Here is a 24,769-nt window from a genome sequence, read left to right as displayed (position 1 = left end):
GAATTTACATTTCTTCTATTGTTTCTTGCTTGGCCTCATGCATGTATTCTAAACTTATACATATAATACTTAATATTAGAAGAACACTCTAGGGAATGTGTATGCAAATTTCAAAAGTGCTCTAATCACCTAACTTTGTCTGCAAATGGCTCTGCCCAGCAAACTTCAATGGCCTCAGCTTCTCCTAACTCCTATCTCTTCTCAGTTCCAAGGGCTCCAAGCTCCCCCTCCACCCTCCATCCCCTAGTCTCTGCATGGGGAACTGGAAAATGTGTCCAGACAGAAAACCAGGCAAATTGTGGGGCTTTTCTCACTCTCTCCCTCCTTTCTTGTTCTCCAGTAACTACAAACAATAATTTAAAAGTTATTGTATGTAATTTGTCTAGTGTTCCAGCTATTTACAACAGTGGTGGAAGTTCAATCATCGTTACTCATTCATGGCCAGAGAAGAACTCTCCATTTGAATTTAATCCTTACCTGTACTATAGGCATAGGGCTGTGCATAAAAGTGGAATATCCCCATACATTAAATGATGTAATAATCATAGTGGTATCCAAATTTCTAAGATATTTTTATATACCTTTTATTCTTTGTCAAATAGTGCCAATGAAACTATTGAAAGCAAACTGCATGTTATATATTATTATAATACTCTTACAGATTCTAATAATTAGAAATTTGACATTTTTATGATAATGTTAATAGGACATATGAAACTAAAATACAAATACTTACAGCATTAATATAAATTTTAAATTAATCATTTAGACTACAGAATATAATTTGATGACTGAAGAAGTTATCAAAATAAGGTGGGGGGTGGTGAAAATGTTGTTGGTTTTTCTTTAAGAGATAATTTTAAGCTAACTGAAAATGGCCTTTTTTCTTTTTGTAATAAAATGCCATTCACAACTATGCATAAATCTTTATTCTGTTCACTTTAATATGTTCCTTTCTTTGAGGCAAAATCTATCGTATTTGCATAGGAAGAGTTGGAAGACCTATCAAAAATATCAAACAAATATAAACAGAAATCAGCACAGGAATTGCACAACTATTTTTATATTTAGTATGTTACAAAATGATTAGGCATACTGTCTATACCTATAAGAAAACTGATGAATTCTATATTTTAAATTATGATTATTTTCAAAAAAATTTAAAATTTTTTGTAAAGTAAATTTGCACTTTCTTAAATAAACTCAACAATTCCCACTAGACACTGCTCTGTTCTTTGACTATCTTCTCCCTGGCAACTGCCTTCAAGCTTAATTTTTTTTTTTTTCTCTTCTTGATGCCCTCATTTTGACTTCAGATCTTAACTCTATCAGTAATGATTATGATCTCATGCAACACAGAAGAACTAGAAAACTACTCTGCCTGCAAAGACAAATTTGAAGACTGACATGAACTTTGAATTGATGAAGATATTAACATTTACAAAAGACGCTTTTTTTGATCTGTGAATTTCAGCAAAATTATATGCAAAAAACTAGTAATGAAAAGTGAATTTCTTGTCTGCTAGAAAGAGTAAATTCATTTGTGGGCTTTACAGCCAAAAGACCTTTCCATGAACTGATAGCTTTCCAACTCCCCATCTTTTCCCCATTGCCACAAATATTATTATTGCTAATCAGGGAACTATTTTTGAGTGTGCTCTGTTGCCCTAGCTAAATATTTCCAGGTGCAACTGATTTACCGGCTGTGTGATCTTGGGCACACTACTTAACCTCTGTGCCTCAGTTTCAAATCTGGAAAAAAAAATTATATATATATATATATTTTAAAACAACAGTATTTACCTCACTCAGCTTTCCAGAAAGCTTTCATTTGTAAAGAGCTTAAAACAGCACCTGGTGAATACTAGCGCTATTAGAGGGCTTCTATCATAACTATTATACCGGTTTTTATCATTATAACTGCCGCTTAAGAACAAGCAGAACTCTGTCCTGCTTTGTCACGGTCACTAATGAAGATGCTATGGACAGATCATTTCGGAGCATCTCCGCGGCGGCCGCGGATTTCCAGAGGCGCGGATCCGCGCAGAAGATCAGGGCTTGCAACCCCCGGCCTGGCGCCGAGTAGGGGCGCGGTGCTCGATTTCCTTCCCTGCCTCCGCCGGCCCTGGTGCGCATGCTCAGTCCTGCTCGGCCCGCTGCTGTGATTGATTTTTTCCTGGGCAGCCGCGGCGACCCGGGACCGGCTCCGGGATGGGGACAGAAGCCCCCGGAGCCGCCGCGGCGGCTGCTGCGGCGCCGTGAGGAGCAGCCACGGGGAGGCAGCTGCCGCTCGTCGGTGAGTAGTCGAACCGCCACCATGACGTTTCGTAAGAAGGGCTCCAAGAACCCCCCACTCCTGAGCCTGGAATTCATCCTGCAGAATCATGCGGACTTTGTCGCCTGTGTGGGGATGTTCTTCGTGCTGGGGCTCATGTTCGAGGGGACGGCAGAAGTATCGATCGTTTTTATTACTCTCCAGCACGGGGTTACCTTCCCTGCAGCCGAAGCAGAAGAAGCAGAAGCAGAACGAGCCACAGCACCCAAGTTCCTCTATCACTATGGTGCCAAAGACTTGGCCACCGTGTTCTTCTACACGCTGGTGGCGATCATCATTCACGCCACCATTCAGGAGTATGTGTTGGATAGAATTAACAGGCGAATGCAGTTCCCCAAACAGAGGCAAGGCAAATTTTATGAATCTGGTCAGTTTAGCGTATTCTTCCTTGTCTCCTGTATCTGGGGCACATTCATTCTAGTTTCTGAAAATTGCCTGTCAGACCTGACTGCCTTATGGAAGGCTCATACCCATAACATGATGACATTTCAGATGAAGTTTTTCTACATCTCCCAGTTGGCTTACTGGTTTCACGCCTTCCCCGAACTATTATTCCAGAGAAGCAGACCTCAAGAACTCTCCCAGCAAGCTGTATATGTTGGTCTTCACCTCTTTCACATTGCGGGAGCTTATCTCTTGTACTTGAATCACCTGGGACTTCTTCTTTTGATGATGCATTATTTTGTGGAATTCCTTTCCCACTCTTGCGACCTGTTTTATTTTAGCGATGAAAAGTTCCAGAAGGAGTTTTCTCTATGGGCCATCGTGTTTATTTTGGGTCGACTTGTGACTTTAATTGTTTCTTTGATAACTGCTGGTTTTCAGCTGGCCGGAGGGCAGAATGGGGTTCGGATGACCCTGCCGAAGATGTGAACGTGTTGGCAGCTAAAATTGCCGTTCTGTCATCCAGTTGCTCTATCCAAGCATACGTAACATGGAATTTATTTAATGTCCAGCTTCAGAGGTGGATGGAAGAAGATGCTCCTCTTCAGGCCCCAAGTGTGAAGAAGAAACGTATTAAGGGCAGATTTTGTAGAAAAGGAATGGAAAACGGTGTGGCAACTTCTAATTGACTACTAGATTCTCCCCAGATGAGGAAAGAAAAGTCTTCATAATGAATTTGCAAGTTAATTGACTAATGTCTCCAAAGAAGTCTGCTCTTTACTATAACATACCTTTCTTTGCTAAGAGAAGGAAATGGCAACCAGTATTCTTGCCAGGATAGTCCATGGACAGAGGGGCCTGGTGGGCTGCAGTCAATAGGGTCACAAAAGAGTCGGACACGACTGAGCAACTGAGCTCGCGCGTACACACACGCACACACACACCCACACACCCACACACACACACACACACCCTATCTTCGCTAGAGAATTTTCTGTTTTTGAAAATATATTGTCTTTGATTTTTGTTACTGTACTCTGTAAGGTATTTTTGAAGGCATTTGAGGAGAGAGTATTATGAGTGCAAAAAAATTTAGACTAAGCTATTCATCATCAAAATAGTTTAAATATTTCTACGCTGTTTTATTTTATTATTATTATTTTTTACCTTTGAACATTTTCCTAATGATTTGTAGAGATAACTCCAAAATCTCATGTGTCAGTGACACAGTTCTTACTCCTGCCAATCTTTTGTAATGTTAACAAGATGGTCTTTTATAGCGATGACATATTTTTAATGTTCTCTTCCAGGATAAAATAGAAATATTATAAATCTGGAATTCGACTTCATTAATTTTTCTGTATTCCCTAAGTCTTAGAATTTTTTTTTTTTAATTTACAACTGGAGAAAAGATTTGTAAAATTACCAAAATAATGATGTGTTTTATAGGTAATGGTTGTTACATCCCACTAAAAACCCCAAGATACTAATGGTTAACATGTAGAGATTTATTGCTATATATTGAATCAAAATATCTTGAATTAATATAAAATTAGCACTAGGAAGTAACATCATGCTTGTTCATTTTAAACACTTATAAACTGGAAATCAGAAAATTAAAGATGGTTTAAAGAAAATCAGCCTTAAATAGCTTTTTTTGATACGTGTATTAAAAATTATTCTTAATGAGGTTTGTAATAAGTTTGATATCCACAGCATCTTAAAAGAATATTGTTTAACCTATAAATCATTTTGAAAAGTAATGCTTATTTAATTTATATCTCTGAAAAGAATGTCATCTGATTACATGTTAAAAACACTGAATATACTAACCTTAAATGTGAATATCATATTCTCATGGAAGTTTTTTCAAAATAATATAAACATAGCTTTGCTGCCATCTTTAATTGGGAAATATATATCTGTATGAGACATGTTTTGGAGAGATATATGTCTATATGTATTATATATATATATATGTGTATATATACACACACATATATATATGTCCTATCCTTAGAGAAGCCAGTAGAAACAATGGACTGCAGTGGGTATTTACTATATGTATTTTTTTCTCTCAGTCTTTAGTTTGATTTTATTTCTATAATGTGAGTGCTTATATTTTTTTCAGTAGACAGTGCTTTAAAAATATGCTAGGATAAGGTTATATACCTCCTGTTGCTCTCTGTTTTCCCCCACTATGTCTCCCATCTCTCTACTTTTGATAACTTTCCCTTGGCTTGTTGTAAGTAATCCAACCTTCCTAATCACAGAGGTCCCTGCAAATTAAACTTAGTGCATGAGGATTGTGGACCAAAGGGAGGGGCCGCTTTTAGCAGAATATTCTATGTTTTTTCTGCTCTGAGAGGTACAAAGCAAGGTTATTTCTGTTTTGTCTGTAGAATCCACCATCCTGCTGCTTTTCTTTGTTTTTCTCAGTTGCTTGTAGTTTTGGTAGCACATGCTCTAGTTCCAAAGTACCAGAAACTCTGCTTTAACCAACCACCACGCAGTTAGTTGTAAAACAAAGATTTCCAACTTCTCGTAAGAAAGACTGCTCTTTCTCCCTTTCCTCATTTTTAAAGAATTCTCCCCTGTTAGTTGTAACCTCATTCCTGGAAACAAATTTTTTATCCATTATATATGTAACTTATTTTCCCGTAAGTGTAGGCCTGACTCAGTCTAGGAAATGACAGCAAGAAATGTGTTTCCTTATGTGATTGGCAATGCCAAGAGTTAAACTGGGATTGATATTAAATATGATTAGGGCCCAGATAGATTTACCCGGGATTTTCTGGGGGTCTGTCCTCCTCAGACTATCTGCTTGGCAGCAAAGGACTACATATGTTCTAGGCTTCATATCTGTATACCACATACATGATAGAGAGGAAGAGAGGAAATCTGATTTCTGGAATTCAGGTGTCACTGAGAGTTACCTTGACTGAACTTGTTTGATATAGTGTTGTACTGGACTGATTGGCGAAGTCAGGTTATATGCTTCACCTGTGAAAAAAGGCAAAGCTTTCTTGTAAAATGTGGATCACAAGAAGTAGCAAGGTTGAGGAAAAAAGGGAAGGATGCTGGGTACATCTCAACTATTCGTAAGAATTCAATACAGAAAAGAAATGTATGTGAAGTAAATTATGAAAGTCACCCTATAAATGAAATTCAGCACAATACAAATTGCTAAGTTCCTTTTAAAAATTCTTAAAAACATGCCATTCTTAAAAAAGCATGTCATAAGAAATCTCAGTGTGACAATTTGATTTCTATCAAAATGGATCACATGGAAGCAGAAATTTCCATTAACCCCTATGAAAATTTACATAATTAGTATTTAATCACCAAGTGTTGAGAAAGTCATAAAGATGTCTGATCATTGACTTTGAAGATATCACTCTGATTAATAAATCAGTTTTAGTGCTTGCCAAGCTTTATTCTTTAGGTATATCTATAGGTATTGATTTTCTAGGATGGATTTAGAGTGAATTTTCCCTTAAAAAGTTATTCTGCTAGCATTTATTTATAAGTGTATCTCATTTTTTAAATAAATAGTAGAAGTATGTTACTCAACCTACCTGTCTCAAAGAAATAGGCATGTTATATTCCTAGTGACCAGTATAATTCTACATTTCATTTATGTAAGAAAGCAACAACCTGTAGATATTTCTTCATTTATATCTAGTCAGTATTTAATTATTAGTAGAGGAAATATGTACTGCCAATAGTGTGTTAACTTGGAATAGATTCTCAAGAATATGAATTGCAACATTAATATTTTAAAGCTTTTTGAAGACATAAAATATTCTGATATCTTTTTAATCCAGAAAAACCTGGGTAAAATTTTAAGTTCTCACTCAACTAAATGGAATAATTTATATAGTATAATAAAAGACATTACTGATCATTTACATAGGAAATGATGTCTTGGAGCAGTTCCTGAGATGAAATTTTTGCGGGGGAAGTATCCTTGAGAATGTGGCAGGTGGAGTGGGCTAGACCTTTGGTATTTGAATTATGGCAGAGAATACATTCCAGCTGCAAGTCATAGACAATTTGTTGCCTGGCTGAAGGGGGTATATAGAGTGGGTGAGCAAACGGAAGTGATTGAAGCTTAATAACAGATCAGATTACCAGAGAATTCACAAATACGTCTTGAATTTCTCTGGAAATAAAGGGTTTTTTAACTGCTGTGTTTGAATCAAATCTATATCCCGTGAGACACTTTTGTACAAAATAAGACAGTGAATAATAATACATACTAAATAAGACAGTAGTATCTGCCAAGTCCCCTCAATTACATAGGAAAATTATCATAAATCCATCATACAAAACCCCCTACATTTCTAAATTTTTTTTTTTTAGAACTGTTCTCATGATTATACGGTCATGTGACTATCTAAATGTTGGCCTCTAGACCCTTATAAGCAAATCCTTTGTAGGTCCTGTACCACCTCTGGTACTTCTAAGTATTTCCACAAGTGTGGGATGAGTCAAACATGAAGAAAGCTGTCTCTGAGACAGTTCACATTCTTTGTCCCTTTGTGTTTGGGGCTACTACATTGTGTCAACTGATCTGTTTTCATTTTACAATTTCAAAAATGCATTGATATATAAACTGACTATTTCAGAGGATACTTACAAAGCTTAGCAAATGACAGTGTGATATATGGTTCAAGGTTTGCTTAATTTTGACATGAACAAAACTTAACAGTAATGATATGGACATCGTCTATCTGGCATAAAAGTTATTAGAGTTGCTGTTAAGGAATATGGCTCTTTGATAATTCAGGCAAAATACCTATTTTAAATAAAGGGAAAGTGAATTCCCTAAATTAAAAGTAAATAAAACACTCAGTTTCAATATCAAGAGCACTGTTCTTCAAATCAAGTAATGTCAGTTCATAGAATCTCATGGCCTGATGAAAATTTGAGAAAAGAGAACATTTCCTCATGCCCTAAGGCATGGGATTTTACCTAAGCCATCACACACTATAAAGTATTTACATCCAAGATAGATTTAATATTTCTTCCTCTTGCTGCTTAATTTTGAAAAGCTGACCCTCAAGTACAGAATTGCCAAAATATGTATTTTGTAAATTTAGTACATTTAAAAAAAATGTTTCCAGTTGTATTGTTATAAATTCAGCAATGAAAGGTAGTAATAATATTATAAATGATGTTTAACAAAAGTCAGTGTTAAGCCTTTTCTCTGGCCCTTAGATCTGTGTGAACTTTGAAAGATCCTTAAACATTCTAAGTCTTAGATCGCGTGTCACCAAAATGGTAAAGATATTTATATATTTTAAAAAGCTACTATAAAGATTAAAAATACATTCACATACAAAGTTATAAATAGTTTGTATGTGTGTATGTGTATGTATGGTTTCCTTGGTGGCTCAGTATTAAAGAACCCGCTTGCCAAGGCAAGAGACACCGCTTTCAATCTCTGGGTGGGAAAGATCCCCTGGAGAAGGAAATGGCAACCCACTTTAGTATTCTTGCCTGGAAATCCCCTGGAAAGAGGAGCCTGGTGGGCTACTGTCCACGGGGTCACGAAGAGAGTCAGAAATGCCTTAGCGACTAAACAACAACATGTGTATGTATAGAGCTATTGTTAAGAGATGTAGCTTAACAAGATAATATTTGTTCATGTATTGCCTTTGTATACTTTCACATTCTATGAATGTATACAGTCTTATTTGAAAGTGAAAGTTGCTCAGAGTCAGTGTTCGACTCTTTGCAACCCTATGGATTTAACCCGCCAGGCTCCTCTGTCCATTCCCTTTTCCAGGGGATCTTCCCACCCCAGGGATCAAACCTTCACTGCCTGCATTGCAGGCAGATTCTTTACCGTCTGAGCCACTAGGAAAGCCCCACAATCTCATTGAATACATACGTATATGTGTTTATGCATATACATATATGTACATATGCATACACATAGATTGCTCCCATGCATTTGCATATTTATTTTTCAATAAACTATATTTTAGACAGTTTTGGGGTGTAAGCAAAACTAAGCAGAAAGCACAAAGTTCCCATATATCCCCAGATGTACACCCCACCCCCACCCTAATACACACACATGTATCTTTCCCTATTATCAGCATCCTACATCACCGTGGTATGTTTGTTAATAATCAGTGAATCTACAGTAATACATCACAATCACTGAAAGTCCATAGTTTACAATCAACTTCACTCTTGATGTTGTACATTTTATCAGTTTTGACAACCATATAATGACATGTGTCTACCCTAATCAAAGAAAATAATTTTATTTTCTAATAATACTCTGTGCGCCACCAATCATACATCCCTCTTTTGTGCATTTTTATGTACTATACAGATGTATAGCATTGAGTTTTCCATCATGTCTGGGTAGCAAGAAATAAAAGATTCAAGTATAGTCATAGTTCCACTTCTATATCTAAATGATATTTAATAAGTAATTCTTTTCCCATATGTATGAATTGTTGACTAATAACATACATTGCAAATATATATCACTAAATGTGATATATAAGTGATATATAAATGTGATATATAAGTGTGTCTTCTGATTAAATGCACACTTATTAAAGAGTTAACTAAATGCATAGTAACTATAGACATTTTTTTACATAAATAGAAAATACAAATGGTATTACATGAAATCTCTTGTTATATATTCTGAATATAGGTCCTTTACTTGAAACATTTGAAATGATTTGTTCAGTTGCTAAATCCTATCTGACTCTTTGTGACCCAGTGAACTGCAGCACTCCAGGCTTCCCTGTCCTTCACCATCTCCCAGAGCATGCTCAAATTCATGTCCACTGAGTCAGTGATGCCATCCAATCACCTCAACCTCTGTCACCCCCTTCCTCTCATACCCTCAGTCTTTCCCAGCATCAGGGTCTTTTCCAGTGAGTCAGCTCTTTGTGTCAGGTGGCCAAAGGACTGGAGCTTCAGCATTAGTCCTTCCAATAAATATTCAGGGTTGATTTCCTTTAGGATTAACTGGTTTGATCTCCTTGCAGTCCAAGGGACTCTCAAGTGTCTTCTCCAGCACCACTATTCGAAAGCATCAATTCTTCAGTGCTCAGCCTTCTTTATGGTGCAATTCTCACATCTGTACATGACTCCTGGAAACAGCTTTGACTATACGGATCTTTGTTGGCAAAGTGATGTCTCTGCTTTTTAATATACTGTCGAAGTTTGACATAACTTTACTTTCAAAGAGCAAGTGCCTTTTAATTCCAAGGCTGCAGTCACCATCTGCAGTGATTCTGGAGCCCAAGAAAATAAAATCTGCCCTTATTTCCACTTTTTCCCTATCTATTTGCCATGAAGTGATGGGACCAGATGCCATGATCTTAGTTTTTTTAAATGTTGAGTTTTAAGCCAGCTTTTTCACTCTCCTCTTTTATCTTCATCAAGAGGCTCTTTAGTTCTTCTTTGCTTTCTGCCATAAGGGTGGTGTCATCTGCATATCTGAGGTTACTGATATTTCTCCCAGCAATCTTGATTCCAGCTTGTGCTTCCTCCAGCCCAGCTTTTTGCATGATGTACTCTGCATATAAGTTAAATAAGCATGGTGACTACATACAGCCTTGATGTACTCCTTTCCCAATTTGGAACCAGTCTGTTGTTCCATATCCAGTTCTAACTTGCATACTTGACCTGCATACAGGTTTCTCAGGAGACAGGTAAGGTGATCTTGTATTCTCATCTCTAAAAATTTTTCATAGTTTGCTGTGATCCACACAGTTAAAACCATTGGTCTACATAAATTATGATAAGAATAAAGATTAAGTTCTTACCATATTCAAACTTAAATTTCAGACTAAATAAGTGAACTAAGCATTTATTTTGGGAAATCAAATAGCATCAACAAATATTTTAGTAGTTATCCATACTAGGCAACGAGGTCCGTGGTATCAGGTAACACACATTTTTCATCATTGTCTTATCAACTCACATAGTGTCTCATAGTTGTAGTTATTCAAAATTTGGAGAACTCAGGTGAGGAATCTTTTATTATTAAAAAAATAAGCAAACAAACTTAGTAGAGCTTTCCTTTGCTATCTCTTCTAATATTGACTTCCTCTCCTTTTTGCACCCTTTTCCAGGAAGTATTAATTACTGATGTATTGGTGTCTTTATTGCCTGTCTGCTCTACCAGTTTGAGGCTTTAGCCATGCTTCTTTAAATCACTAAGGTGACCTTAGTGATCTAGCATAGAATACTCTTTAGTATTGAGGAAGCATGCAATAAAAATGTGTTGACTGATGATTACCTCAATGATTTGGGAATGGACATACATTATTTATTGACCCACACTTACCTTAAAAAAAAAAACACAAAATATGTGAACTTTAATAATTTTTCCTTAAACCTCTTAAATGAAAACTCTGTCTCCAAAATGCTAGACTTCTGTTTATGTCATGTATGTTCCTAATGCTGTTTGTGATTTGCAAAACTTTTTGAAAGTTGAATCCTTTTTCTAACTTAAGAATTAAATTAATGTCCTCTAAATATGAAGCTACCATTACAATCCTCAATATATGAATCAGACTGTCATTTTGAATGTGCCCATGAAAACATGACATTTCCTCCACATATTAAGCAGCACTTTTGTAATAGTGAAGAATAAGAACAAACAAATCTTTCAAAAAGATTTTTGAAAACATACAAAGACTAAGGGAGGGGAAATGTTTTATAATGGGAAGTGAGATCAAGATTTTATATTGGTCAATATTATCTGACACGCTTTTTAGACATCCTCACATACTCTTGGACCTCAGAGGAATGGTCAAAGCTGAAGATATCAATTTGGGAGTCATCAGCATAAAGATAAAATGTTTAAATAAAGATGCTGACCAAGGTCATCCAAGGAGAGGGTATAAATATGGAAGGGAAGAAGTTCCAGTACTTAGCCTTGGAGCATTCTAACAGGTGGTAATCAAGCTGTGGGACAAGAGGCAACAAGGAAACTGTTGGCTGGTGTGGAAGGAGAAAGACCAAAAAGTGGACGTTACCTTGCATCACAGAACCGAAACCTGGAGTGCCAACTGGTGAGGTGGTCAGACAGCAAAGATAAACAGTGACAGAACCCAAAAGCAAAGTGTGTGCAGAGGACGAAGATACAGTTACATCCAGCACTTTCAAAGTTCAAGATCCTTCAGATTAGCAATAAATAAAGCCTGTATCTGCACAATGCAGGCCACAGGAGACATGGGTGAGATCAGTTTCAGTGGAGTTCTGAGAAGGAAAGCCCTTGGATAATAGGAGAGAATGGAAGGTGAGCAGGGGTGACACAGTATCACAAATACTTTCTCAACAAACATCTGTGTGAAGTGGAGCAGAGAAATGGAAACACATCCTGGTATGCAATAAACAAAGAGGGATATGATGTTAGAAAGAGTTGGTTTGATGTTATTGTTTCTTTTAGGCTGGGAGAGATTAGAGAAGAGGTGTATATTTATAGACTGAAAAAGAGTTGAAATGACGGGACAAGGATGCCACCTGCAAGGGGAAGGCCAGATGTCATGAATCCACCCAAGAAATGTATTTACAAGATGGATTCCTGATTTGAAAAGGGAACTTTAATCTGCAGCTCATATATTTTTAGGCAATATTTGGAACAACTGCATACATAGACATTTTTGTATGCAGATTTTTAAAATATAAGATATTAAATATATTTTAAATATAAAAAATCAATAATAGCTATAAATTTTATCCATATGTATATATGTCTCTGCCTTTATTGTGTATTATGTATTAGTACATTATAGTAGATTTAGATTTCTCATTATTACCATTAAAATCTGAGTGGAAGTAATAGTATAAAATATGTGAAAGGATGGCATTAGTTGATCTCTGTCCTGTTTTTTTCCCCAATATGTGCTATTCTGACTTAAGCTATTTTTTTTTCTCTCAGAAAAGAAGAAAAAATATATGCAAATGAGAAAGACATGAACTAAGCATTTGCAGTTGGCCTCCCTCTTTTGCCAACAATTGACAAACAATCCATACCTTTTTGTAGAGAGGACGTTGACGTCTATCTCGGTCAGTCAATGAAAGAATTTGTCCAACCAAACAGAGGGTGACTGTCCCCAAAGAATAGCAGATTATTATCAAAAAGCTTGTGAAAAAACAACATGCACATGTTTATTCAACTAGCCAAACTCATAATTTCTATTACAATGTATTCCACAGTTCTTCCAATCCTAGCAGTATTGTAAATGTTCAAGAGTTCTCATATATTCTTTCTAACATGCAACACACAACTATTACTCCTTATAGTAAATATGTGCCACATTTTAAGATTTTAAAGTTTTGTTTTTGGAAACACAATCTAGGATTCTACAGGTTCAGCCATCTCTTCATTTGGACAGTTAGGCCATTTATTCAGTGAAATTCTAGCAGTCAACCATCTGAAAGGTTTAAACTCTTACCAGAAAGTAGCTTAACCCCAGCAACCATAAACTCAGAACCTGATATAATGCCTTAAACTATGGAACTGCTGTTGAAATTTTTGTATATTTTACCACATATATATTATACCACATTCCAAATTAGAATTGAAATCTGTAAAGGCTTGCTGAAAATGGGTGAAATTTAATCTAATTTGTGAAATCTAATCTCTTTAATCTCTCTACTTATACTGCTAATTAAAACATATGTTAAAATACAAAATGTATATTTATAGAATAGCTCTTTATATGTTTAAAATACATATAGAAAAAATTTAAATATCATCTTTTACCTTTATATAGCAGAGTCAAAACTGTAGCCAAATTTACTTTTAGGGAAAAAATAAAATCCATAATCATGAAAACACTAACAAACCATATTAGCAAATACTGCATGTGTTTAAATTTTCAGCAGATGATGAAAAGATATTTCAAAGTATTATATCTCTAGCCATAAGGCACGGATTATATTTTGCTTCTTTTATCTCTTGGTCCTAATTTTTTTTTTCTCTCCATCCCTACTTTCCTACAAATTAAAAAAAAATGTAGTGGATTTCAAAGTCAGCAGATATTCATTAAATTCTGAGAAAACAGAAGATCTGAGACTTTCTTTTGAATTAAGTTCCATCTTTCTACTCAATCATCATGACTAGGACTAAAGAAAGATAATGACAATTTTTTTCTTTAAAGGAAGAAAAGAGAGCATACTTTATTGAAAATCCATATAAGGAAGAAAAAAACCTCCTGATATTTTTAATCAACTTAATTATCCATGCAAATAATGCTAATTCATAAAGAAACATCCAAAAATCTCTGGAATTCATTAACATCACTTAAATGTCTCATTTCACTGCATTTTGAGGCTGGATTTTTAATATTACTGTATGTTAACAAAATTGAATTATTTTGAATGTGACTTCCCCCATTTAAAAATAGCTTATGCCACACTTCAAGTATATCAGCTCAGTTCAGTTGTGTCTAACTCTATGCAACCCCATGGACTGCAGCACGCCAGGCTTCCCTGTCCATCATCAATTCCTGGAGCTTGCTCAAATTCATGTCAGTCGAGTCAGTGATGCCATCCCACCATCTCATCCTCTGTTGTCCCCTTCTCCTTCCACCTTCAATCATTCCCAGTATCAGGGTCTTTTCCAATGAGTCAGTTCTTCACATCAGGTGTCCAAAGGATTGGAGCTTCAGCTTTAGCATCTGTCCTTCTAATGAATATTCAGGGTTAATTTCCTTTAGGATTGACTGGTTTGATCTACAGTCCAAGGAACTCTCAACAGTCTTCTCCAACACCACAGTTCAACAGCATCAACTGTTTAGCACTCAGCTTTATTTATGGTCCAACTCTCACATCGATACATAACTACTGGAAAAACCATAACTTTGACTAGATGAAACTTTGTTGGCAAAGCAATGTCTCTGTTTTTTAATATGCTGTCTAGGTTGGTCATAGCTTTTCTTTCAAGGAGCAAGTGTCTTTTAATTTCATGCCTGCAGTCACTGTCTGCAGTGATTTTGGACCCCCCCCCCAAATAAAGTCTGTCACTGTTTCCATTGTTTCCCCATCTATTTACTGTGAAATGATGGGACTGAATGCCATGATCTTAGTTTTTTGAATGTTGAGCTTTAAGCCACCTTTTTCACTCTCCTCTTTAACTTTCATCAAGAGGCTTCTTAGTTCCTCTTTGCGTTTGCCATAAGGGTGGTGCCATCTGCATATCTGAGGTTATTGATATTTTTCCTGAAAATCTTGATTCAAGCTTGTGCTTCATCCAGCCCAGCTTTTTGCATTATGTGCTCTGGATATAAGTTAAATAAACAAGGTGACGGTATACAGCTTTCACATACTCCTTTCCCAGTTTGGAACCAATTCTTTATTCCATGTCCGATTCTAACTGTTGCTTGTTGACCTGCGTACAGATTTCTCAGGAGGCAGGTCATGTGGTCTGGTATTCCCATCTCTTTAAGAATTTTCCACAATTCGTTGTGGTCCACATAGTCAAAGGCTTTGGCATAGTCATTGAAGCAGAAGTAGATGTTTTTCTGAAATTCTCTTGTTTTTTCTATGATCCAGTAAAAATGCAAGTCACTCAGTCATGTCCAACTCTTTACGACCCTGTGGACTATACAGTCCATGGAATTCTCCAGGCCTGGATGCTGGAGTGGGTAATGTTTCCCTTCTCCAGGGGATTTTCCCAACCCAGAGATCAAACCCAGGTCTCCCACATTGCAGGCGGATTCTTTACCAGCTGAGCCACCAGTGAAGCCCATGTGTTGGTAAATTGATCTCTGGTTCCTCTGCCTTTTCTAAATCCAGCTTGAACATCTGGAAGTTCTCAATTCACATACTGTTGAATTTTAGCTTGAAGAATTTTGAGCATTACTTTTGCTAGCATGTGAAATGAGTGCAATTGTCCGATAGTTTGAATATTCTTTGGCATTGCCTTTCTTTGCAAATGGAATGAAAACTGACCTTTCCTGGTCCTGTGGCCACTGCTGAGTTTTCCAAATTTGCTGGCATGTTGAGTGCAGCACTTTCACAGCATCATCTTTTAGGATTTGAAATAGCTCAGCTGGAATTCCATCACCTCCACTAGCTTTGTTCGTAGTGATTCTTCCTAAGGCCCACCGGACTTCACACTCCAGGATGTCTGGGGAGCTGTGCAACCATCACCATTTCTGGAAATTTTCATCTCCCCTGAGGAAACCCTGTATCCATTAGCAAGCACCCCACCATTCTTCAACTCCAAGCCCCTGCCAGCCCCTCTGAAACCACTATTTTCTGTTTCTGTGGGTTTGTCGATTCTGGACATTTCCTATAAATGGAATCACACGGCATGTGGTCTTTTGTGATGGCTTCTTTCACTTAGCACCTTCATCCATGTTGGAGCATGACCAAGTGCTACACACCTTTCATGGCTGAATGTTACCACTCTGTATGGAGGGACCATATTTTCTTTTATCTATTCACCAGCAGATGGACATCTTCATCTTTTGTCTATTATGAATAATGTTGCTATGAATATTTGTGTCCAAGTTCTTTTATGGACATGTTTTCAATTCTCATTGGTAAATACTGGGAACTGGAACTGCTGGGTCATGGTAACTCTTATTTTTGACATTTTGAGGATGGTCAGACTGTTTCCCAAAGCAGCCGGGCCATTTTATATTACTACCAGCAACGTATGAAGGCTCCAATCTCTACATCCTCGCCGACATTTGTTACTGTCCATCCTTTTGATTACAGCCATCCTCGTGGGTTCTGGCAGCATGTTTATAACTAAGAGCAGCAGTTAATATACTCTGGGCAAGCGTATTCTCTGACCAACCATAGGACTCCCAGGACTCAATCACCATGGGAGGCAGAACAAGGATAATACTGACCACACTCCCTGTCTACTGCCTGGATAGGTAAGGACACTGGTTCTCGAAATGTGGTTCCCAGACCGGCAGCACTGCCTGCATCACCAAGGAACCAGTGAGAAATGCAGAGACTCCACCGAGACACTGAGTCCGAGACCATGGTTATCTGGTCTCACCATTGCGGTTATCTGGGTCATGAAGATCTTTTTCGTATAGTTTTTCTGTGTATTCTTGCCACCTCTTAATATCTTCTGCTTCTATTAGGTCCATACGATTTCTGTCCTTCATTGAGCCCATCTTTGCATGAAATGTTCCCTTGGTATCTCTAATTTTCTTAAAGAGATCTCTAGTCTTTCCCATTCTATTGTTTTCCTCTATTTCTTTGCAGTGATCACTGAGGAAGGTTTTCTTGTCTTTCCTTGCTGTTCTTTGGAACTTTGCATTTAGATGGATATATCTTTCCTTTTCTCCTTTGCTCTTCTCTTCTCTTCTTTTCACAGCTATTTGTAAGGCCTCGTCAGACAATCATTTTCCCTTTTTGCATTTCTTTTTCTTGGGGATGATTTTGATCACCGACTGCTATACAATATTAATGAACCTCTGTCCATAGTTCTTCAGGCACTCTGTCTATCTGATCTAATCCCTTGAAAAGTCTCCTGATATTAGGCATTATCAAATATATAGGTATTCAAATAAAATAAAACACATATTTTAGGAATAGTTGAGGTTCAAATTTATGTAGTATGTCTAATAAAATCATGTGACTGGGGGGAGCAAGGGAGAAACAAGTCCAAAAGATGACAAGAAAAAAGTCAGCATGGAAGACTTTGTTTACCTTTTTCCTTAGTTAGCCAGTGACGGAGCCTAAGTGTCATGTGGAACAGTCACTGTAGGTAAAACAGCATTGCTGGTTCTTGAACTTGTTCCAACTTTGGTGATAAAGCTCTGCAAAATGAAACGACTGTCCTACTTACCTCTTTAGGCCTAAACGTCTATTCTGTTGTTATAAAAGAATAGGCAGTAGACTGAGGAGGAAAAGTGAGTGTCAGCAACCAAAATTAAACTCCATTCCTTAAAGATTTACTGGATGCTTAGTATATTTCAGACTTGGTGGTAAGCAGTGGGGACACGAGTCCTTCTATTAAGCCTCCAGTGGCAGGACTTGTGAGAGTCTCAGGTGCATATAATGTGCATCCTGATTGCTGCAGAGCCTTGACTAGCCATTCAGAAGCATGAAGTTAGTGCTCAGCATCACCACCCTGTGAGTCCCCAGCATCACTGGTCAGAAGGGCAGTGGGATCGCCAGAATTGCCCCTGCTGTGCGGTGGAAATCAGTGAGCTGGAGGAAAGCGTAGGGGTGGAGATGGGCAAATCCCAGCTCAAAGGGAACAATACTTGCTGACCTGCGGCAGAGTGGGGATGGTAGAGGAAGAAGCACTGGAACCAGCTTGGGAGAGTGTGTCAGCCTGGAGGGCAAGCTCAAAGGAGTCTGTAACTCTCAAAGCCACACTGGTCGGAGTTACAGCACTCATGAAATTACTGTGCAAATGAGCTGGTTGCTGTTGCCTGGAGAACACAGCAAGTTCACTAAACTATGTCCTCATGAAGACAACGTGAAACCATTTTGAAAAATACAAAAAAAAAAAAAAAGTGTAATTTACCAAATATAGGCAGACCTGAAGTTTAATGTATGATTCTGTGAGAATAGTTAAGAACCTGATAATATTTGTAAATTAGAAATGAAGTCACAGATATCCACTTCATATTTTGGAGGAAATTCTGTCACAGCTGTTTGGATTAATCCTCAGCACCCTGGTGGGAGCATCTCTTTACTGTATCACTTACTATCTTCCTGCATGATGGTCCATATGTCAGTAACTACACCCTTCAATGGTCCCCTCACTGGAGTCACTCTTTGGAATGTGACATTTTTAAAGAAATATAATTGATCCCAGTTTTAAACCCTGGAGAGAGGAAACTGTGACTGGGTCAAATGAAGGTGTCAAATGGGAATTGGGTCTGGCAGGGAAACCTGTAGTGAAGTGTCAGTCATTCTCCCCTGGGGCAGAGCTGGTGGGAGGAACTCCGGCTCATTCCGCAGCTTTGCGATGTGCAGCCCTGCTGACCAGCAACACGTATCTGGTGAAGATCGCAGAGATTGCTTGCTTCTCAGGGAGATGTTATTCATTCACACCTGTTTTCAAGGTTGTTAGGAAGAAAAACACATGATTTTCTTGTATCTACAGGCAGGCTGGGAGAATGACACTGACATGCCTTTTTTTTTTTTTTTAATATTGACATTTTATGTGTGTGTGTGTTTGTTAGTCACTCAGTTGTGTCTTACTCTTTGAGACCTCACGGAATTCTCCAGGCAAGAATACTGAAGTCCATTGCCATTTCCTTCTCCAGGGGATCTTCCCAACCCAGGGATCGAACCCAGGTCTCCTGAATGGCAGGCAGATTCTTTACCATCTGAACCATGAGGGAAGCCTATAGTTGTCAAATAACGTTTTCTCCCAAATTATTCTCAAAAGAAAGACAGTGGGCATGTATTGGGAGAATGTTTTACTTAGAAAGCAACTTCAGTATTGCCTCTGAAATATCTTTCTAACTTAAAATGATTAAGCATAAGAAGGAAAAAAAAAAAAAACTTGTCATTTTAGTTATTTCCCTGAATTTTGCTTAAGAGATACTTTTACCAAATTAGAAAACTTGCAAGAGAAAAAATGTTTCACTAAATTTACATTGGTATAACAAGATATGTATGTTTATTTTGCAAAATATTTTAGTTTCTATACTACAGAGTTAATCTTCATGATTATGACAATAGCCTTAAATCCTTGGGTTAGTCATTATTTAATTTCTGTACACTATTTTAAAATATTGAAACAAAAGAACAGATAAGTACATCCCGACTGTGTAAGATTTTGCTGAAATCAGTCTACCACTGAAATGTATGAGACAAAATTATTCACAAATAATTGACTTAGAGTATCCATTTTTACTATTTTTAAAGCTACATTTTATCAATTTAAGAACATATATAAAAGAGAGAGATTAAAGTATTGTATGCTTATAGATATTAGACAATAGCCAACTAAATTTAGATAACACTGTTAGAATAATTAGATTTTTATGTTATTCATTGGATGTGATAAATTATTCTAACATCAAATATATCAAAGCTTCATAGCTATTCAAGCTAGTCCTGACTTATACATTCTGATTATGACTATTATTGGAATTCTTGTACTGTTTTAAATTACACATTTAGATCATCCTCACCCTTACTAAGCTGTTAGTGTTTGACAAAAGCTGGAAATCTTTGTGGAACTGAATATTTATTTTCATAGAATGCTTGCTTGTATTTTTCAAATTGGATAATCCTGTTCTTATTTATCATGAAAATGGTGTTGTTTACAGGCAAGAAATTGGGCTTCAGTGTTTAGCAGAAGAGAAGTGAGATAGAATTTCAAGGAATTATTAGAATAAATACTCCAGGGATCATCTATAGCAATTATTAGACGATGGTAAGCAGCTTAGAGTTCATTATGTTAATCAACTTACATTCACAGCGGGTATAGATCATTTATGGCCAATTAAATCATACCTACTTGACTGAAAAATTCTTATGCTATATTATATACTTTAAGTTCCCAGCATATGGTATACAAACCTGTGAAAAATCACACCTAAAATCATAAATTTTATTGATTATACTGATAAAAGTGTAACTCAGCTCACTGCAGCAAGTATTGACTAAGTGTCTACTGTAGCCAGCACCCTCTTCAGTTGTTGCTGTTCAGTCATTCAGACAATTTTATTTTCTATGACATCAAATCTCCCTCTCTAAGAACATTGTACACCATCCCACTTGTTCATCTGCACTTTCAAGACATGAACTATTATACTAAATTGTTGTTATTGTTTAGTTGCAAAGTCATGTCCAACTCTTTGCACCCCATGGACTGTAGCCTGACGGGCTCCTCTATCCTCCACTAAATATCTAAATATTCAGTCCTCTGCTTTGTTGTTGTTAAGTTGCTCAGTTGCGTCCTACTCTCTGCGACCCCATGGACTGCAGCACGCCAGGCCTCCCTGTCCTTCACTATCTCCCAGAGCTTGCCCAAGTTCATGTTCCTGGCATCGGTGATGCTATCCAGCCATCTCATCCTCTGCACCCTCTTCAGACATGCAGCCAAATGAGAAAAATTCAGTCCCTCTTCTCACTGAAGGAGGTTTAGTTATCAAGGAGGTATAACACCCTCTGTTAAGCAATGTGATTGGGTGAGTTACTCACACTCTGAGAAGCTAATCTAGTTTAATTGGTTAAGGAAGGACATCAAAGAACTAACAACTGTGATGAGAATGTAGGAAAGTAGAAATTAGACCATTTAAACAGTGGAATATACATTTTCTAGTCAGAGAAGAGCATCTGGAATGGCTCAAAATTGAGAAGACAGCATTGTTAGAATATAAAGCATAAGTGAGCAGAAAAAGGGAGACCTTGAATATCAAAATGAGATATGTATATTTAAGATTCATAACTTCATGGAGATGTTTTACCAGGATAATCACATGATCAAGTTTTGTTTAAGGAAAATCTTTGGTAGTGGTGTGGAGACTGAATTGGAGAGGATGAAACAGTCAATCTGAAGGATATTTCATAGAACTGTGCAAAAAGAATTATTATAATCCAGACAAAAATGAAAGTAAGAATAAAGAGTGCAGGTTCCAGAGCGATGAATAGCATAGCTATTCTCGGTAAGATTTGGTGCTAGATCTGGATTCTGAGAGAAAAAGGATGTTAAGAATTTATGACCTTTCAACTCAGTAGAAAGGGTAAATTAGCAACTGATGTTGCTATTTTCTGAGACATTTCTGAGAAAGGAGAAATGCATTTCTGGACTAAAATTAATGGAGTTTTTAGTTATTTTTAAAATTGAGCTGCTCTTGAAACAAAAAGAATATCAAAATGCATGGTATCAATACCACCAAAAATATACTGGACTTGAGATGGGGAGAAAGATGTGTTGCAGTAGCTTCGACTTCCTTTTACAGCTTGTGTAGGACATTTCCCAAGGTGTATCTACTACAGGCTGGACAAAATCTCTGCTGTAACTCTTGTTGCACACTTGGGCTTGAGGAGTAGCCAAATGAGGGTTGTTTGAAGAGATGGGGGAATTTTGAAAAGAGCATGATTAAATGGACAAGGTATCCACTCTAAGGTACTCAGGAGCTCAAGATGTCAGAATTGTAGGTAGGCAGGACTCAGAATCTCCAGGTGCACTCATGTACCAGGCTCTAAAATGATTAAATGCGGGCATATATATAAATATTTTCACAGGAGTTTATTAGCAGTAGAACTTTGCTAAGCAATTCAAAATGCAATGCTTTATTCAGAAGGCAAAATAAAAGACAACTTTAAAATACTCTACTATTCAAAAGAAAAACAATAGAAAAATAAAAATAAAGATGACCCATAGAAAGCATAAAATAGAGCTATAAATAAAAATTTAAAATAATCAGTAATCAGTTTAGTTTAAATCTTTCAGCATAAGATAATCAGGAGGATGATAAAATACACTCACTTACATAGTGTTTAAAAGAAACACATATAAAATATAAGAAATGAAAATGTTAAAATCCAAGAACACACATACATATTCAAATGTGTGTCTATATATATGTGTGATAACAATTGTAAATTAGCAGGCACCTATGAATATAGTTTTGCAATTTATCTTTGGGTCGAGGCTCTCCAATTTCAAGCCAGGGAATGAATAGCTAAGGTAGAAAAGGAAAATTCTGATACAAGATGTATTGCTTAGCTCATAGTGTTGGGAGGGCCCAAGATAGTGAGGCGATAGAATGAATGCTAGGCTTTCAGACCTGCAACAAAGGGCATAAGGCAAGGAGCAGGCAGAGACCACTGCCTTAAGGGGCCGTGGCTGGCCCCGCGGGGCGCGGACACTGCTGTCTGACGCAGCGGCGGCCACTGCCCGATGCCACAACGCTTCCCCTGGCTCTGCCTCCGTGAGCCCGCTGTCCAAGCCCCTCTTTACCTTCCTGCTGCTTGCTTCCTCTCCAAGGTTCAGAGCAGGAGCACTTCTTTGGGTCTCAACTTGTAGAGATCAGGGAAGGAGTATTTGCTCCCTCTGGTTTCCTTAGGGGATAATGCAGTGTTGTATCCTCCTCTTATATGTTTTATTTTTGCTTTGACTGTGGATAGAGTGAAGATCTTCTAACATTTAGGTAATTACCTCCATTTTCTGAGATACAACATATTACGTAATTTCCTCAGAAATATATGACCACCTAGAATGAGAAGTGGGTGTGGCTGTATGCGAGCACATGGGTGCGCCTATTTAAGAATCAAAAAGGCACCAAAGAATCTTGATTACAAGTTCCTTTCTGTGTTCTGGCTACAACCTTGTACACACTCATACCACCTACACTACCACACACATATTCATGTAGCAGTGATATTTAGTAAAAAGAAATGAAAGACTACGATATATTGAGACAGACTGCTAGCCTAGCAAATAAGAGAATAAAAATTTCCCTCAAAACTCTAGCATAAGCTTCAAAAATTCAATTTTTCATGGCAGTTACCACTTAGAATGAATTCTACTTGCCTTTTCATGCCTAACTCTGAATGGGATTTTATTCATCTATAAGAAATGTTCCTAAAATAACCTTACTAATTGAAATAATAAAATTCGATTTCCCAACAACCAGCCTGTCTCATATTCACTTCCAGCACATATTCACACACACATGTAGTACTGAGACCTTTGTATGGAACTCTGCATACCAGAACTCACTTACCCTGACCTACTCACAGGAAGCTGCTGGCAATTCATCAGGGGGAGGAAAGCTGACGACTTCTCATCAGAATCAAACACTGCCTTCTTTCTAATGTCAACCTGGATCTGACGTCTAATTTTAAAGGTAGATTAACATAGCTCTCCACACAATAAAACAGATAGCAGCTACAAAACTGATTTTGTCCTCTTTAATGCTGAAAAATGCCTCTTGCCCAGAAGGCAGAATTATTTTAAGAAAAGCATCACTGCTGTACCTCTGGGAATATTGGCAGTACTAAGAATAAAGCGTTTTCACAAGTTCAAGATACTGGATTTAGCTCAGAAAGAAAATAGTGGTGTTTAATAAGAAAATTGGATTGCTGTGAATATAAAATTTCTATTGATAAGTTTATTTACCACTTTGGATAAAAGTATACTCCACCAGCATGTATTTATATCTGTGTATGCACATATGTGTGATCATAAATGCATATAAATGTGTATACATAAACCATGCATATATCATATAAACTTCTGCACATTGCATCTTATAGATTATACCTTTTTTGAAAAATAAGGGCTTTATCAGCTCATAGCATATATTTAGAGACTAGAAATGACATTGTTTTTAAAATAATTTTATGTATTTATTTTTTGGGCCGTGCTGGGTCTTCATTTCTGCATGAACTTTCCTCTAGTTGCAGCAAGCAGAGGCTTACTCTCTGGTTGCAGTGCATGGGCTTTTCACTACAGAAGGTTCTCTTGTTGCAGAGCACGGGCTTTAGGACACATGGGCTCAGTAATTTCGATTCCCAGGCTCTAGAGCACAGGCTCAGTTGTGATACACAGCATGTGATGCTCCATGGCATGTGAAATCTTCCAGGGTCAGAGATCAAACCTCTGTCTCCTATGCTGGCAGGTGGATTCTTTACCACTGAGCCAACAAGGAAGCCTGAAATTATAGTTTGATTTACAGAAAACCAAGTACATTCTTCAGATCATTTATTGAGTTGTGTCTGACTTTTTATGACCCCATGGAATGCAGCACACCAGGCCTTCCTGTCCATCACCAACTCCCAGAGCTTGCTCAACCTCATGTCCATTGAGTTGGTGATGCCATCCAACCATCTCATCCTCTGTCATCACCTTCTCCTCCTACCTTCAGTCTTTCGCAGCATCAGGGTCTTTTCCAATCTGTCAGCCAAAGCATTGGAGCTTCAGCTTCAGCCTCAGTCCTTCCAATGATTATTCAGGACTGAGTTCCTTTAGGATTGCCTGGTTTGATATCCTTACTGTCCAAGGGACTCTCAAGAGTCTTGGCCAACACTATAGTTCATTCTTAATATAACACACATTATTAATATAATGTGTCAGATTGAATATTTTTCATATATTATCAACTT

At 37.3% G+C, this 24,769-nt stretch overlaps 1 protein-coding gene across 1 annotated transcript; it reads left to right on the top strand.

The window, feature by feature from the left end:
* The first annotated feature begins 2,174 nt into the window (after positions 1 to 2,174).
* TRAM1L1 (translocation associated membrane protein 1 like 1) lies at positions 2,175 to 4,356 on the top strand. The gene is given in 2 exon segments (XM_043438557.1): positions 2,175 to 3,176; positions 3,179 to 4,356. Coding segments are annotated over 2 exon segments (1,131 nt in total). The 5' UTR covers positions 2,175 to 2,317; the 3' UTR covers positions 3,451 to 4,356.
* Positions 4,357 to 24,769: the final 20,413 nt, after the last annotated feature.

This window comes from Cervus canadensis, chromosome 19, assembly GCF_019320065.1.
Source record: "Cervus canadensis isolate Bull #8, Minnesota chromosome 19, ASM1932006v1, whole genome shotgun sequence".
Classification (NCBI taxonomy): domain Eukaryota; kingdom Metazoa; phylum Chordata; class Mammalia; order Artiodactyla; family Cervidae; genus Cervus; species Cervus canadensis.
Note: the sequence above shows the minus strand (reverse complement) of the source record. Positions and strands in the feature narration are given on the sequence as shown.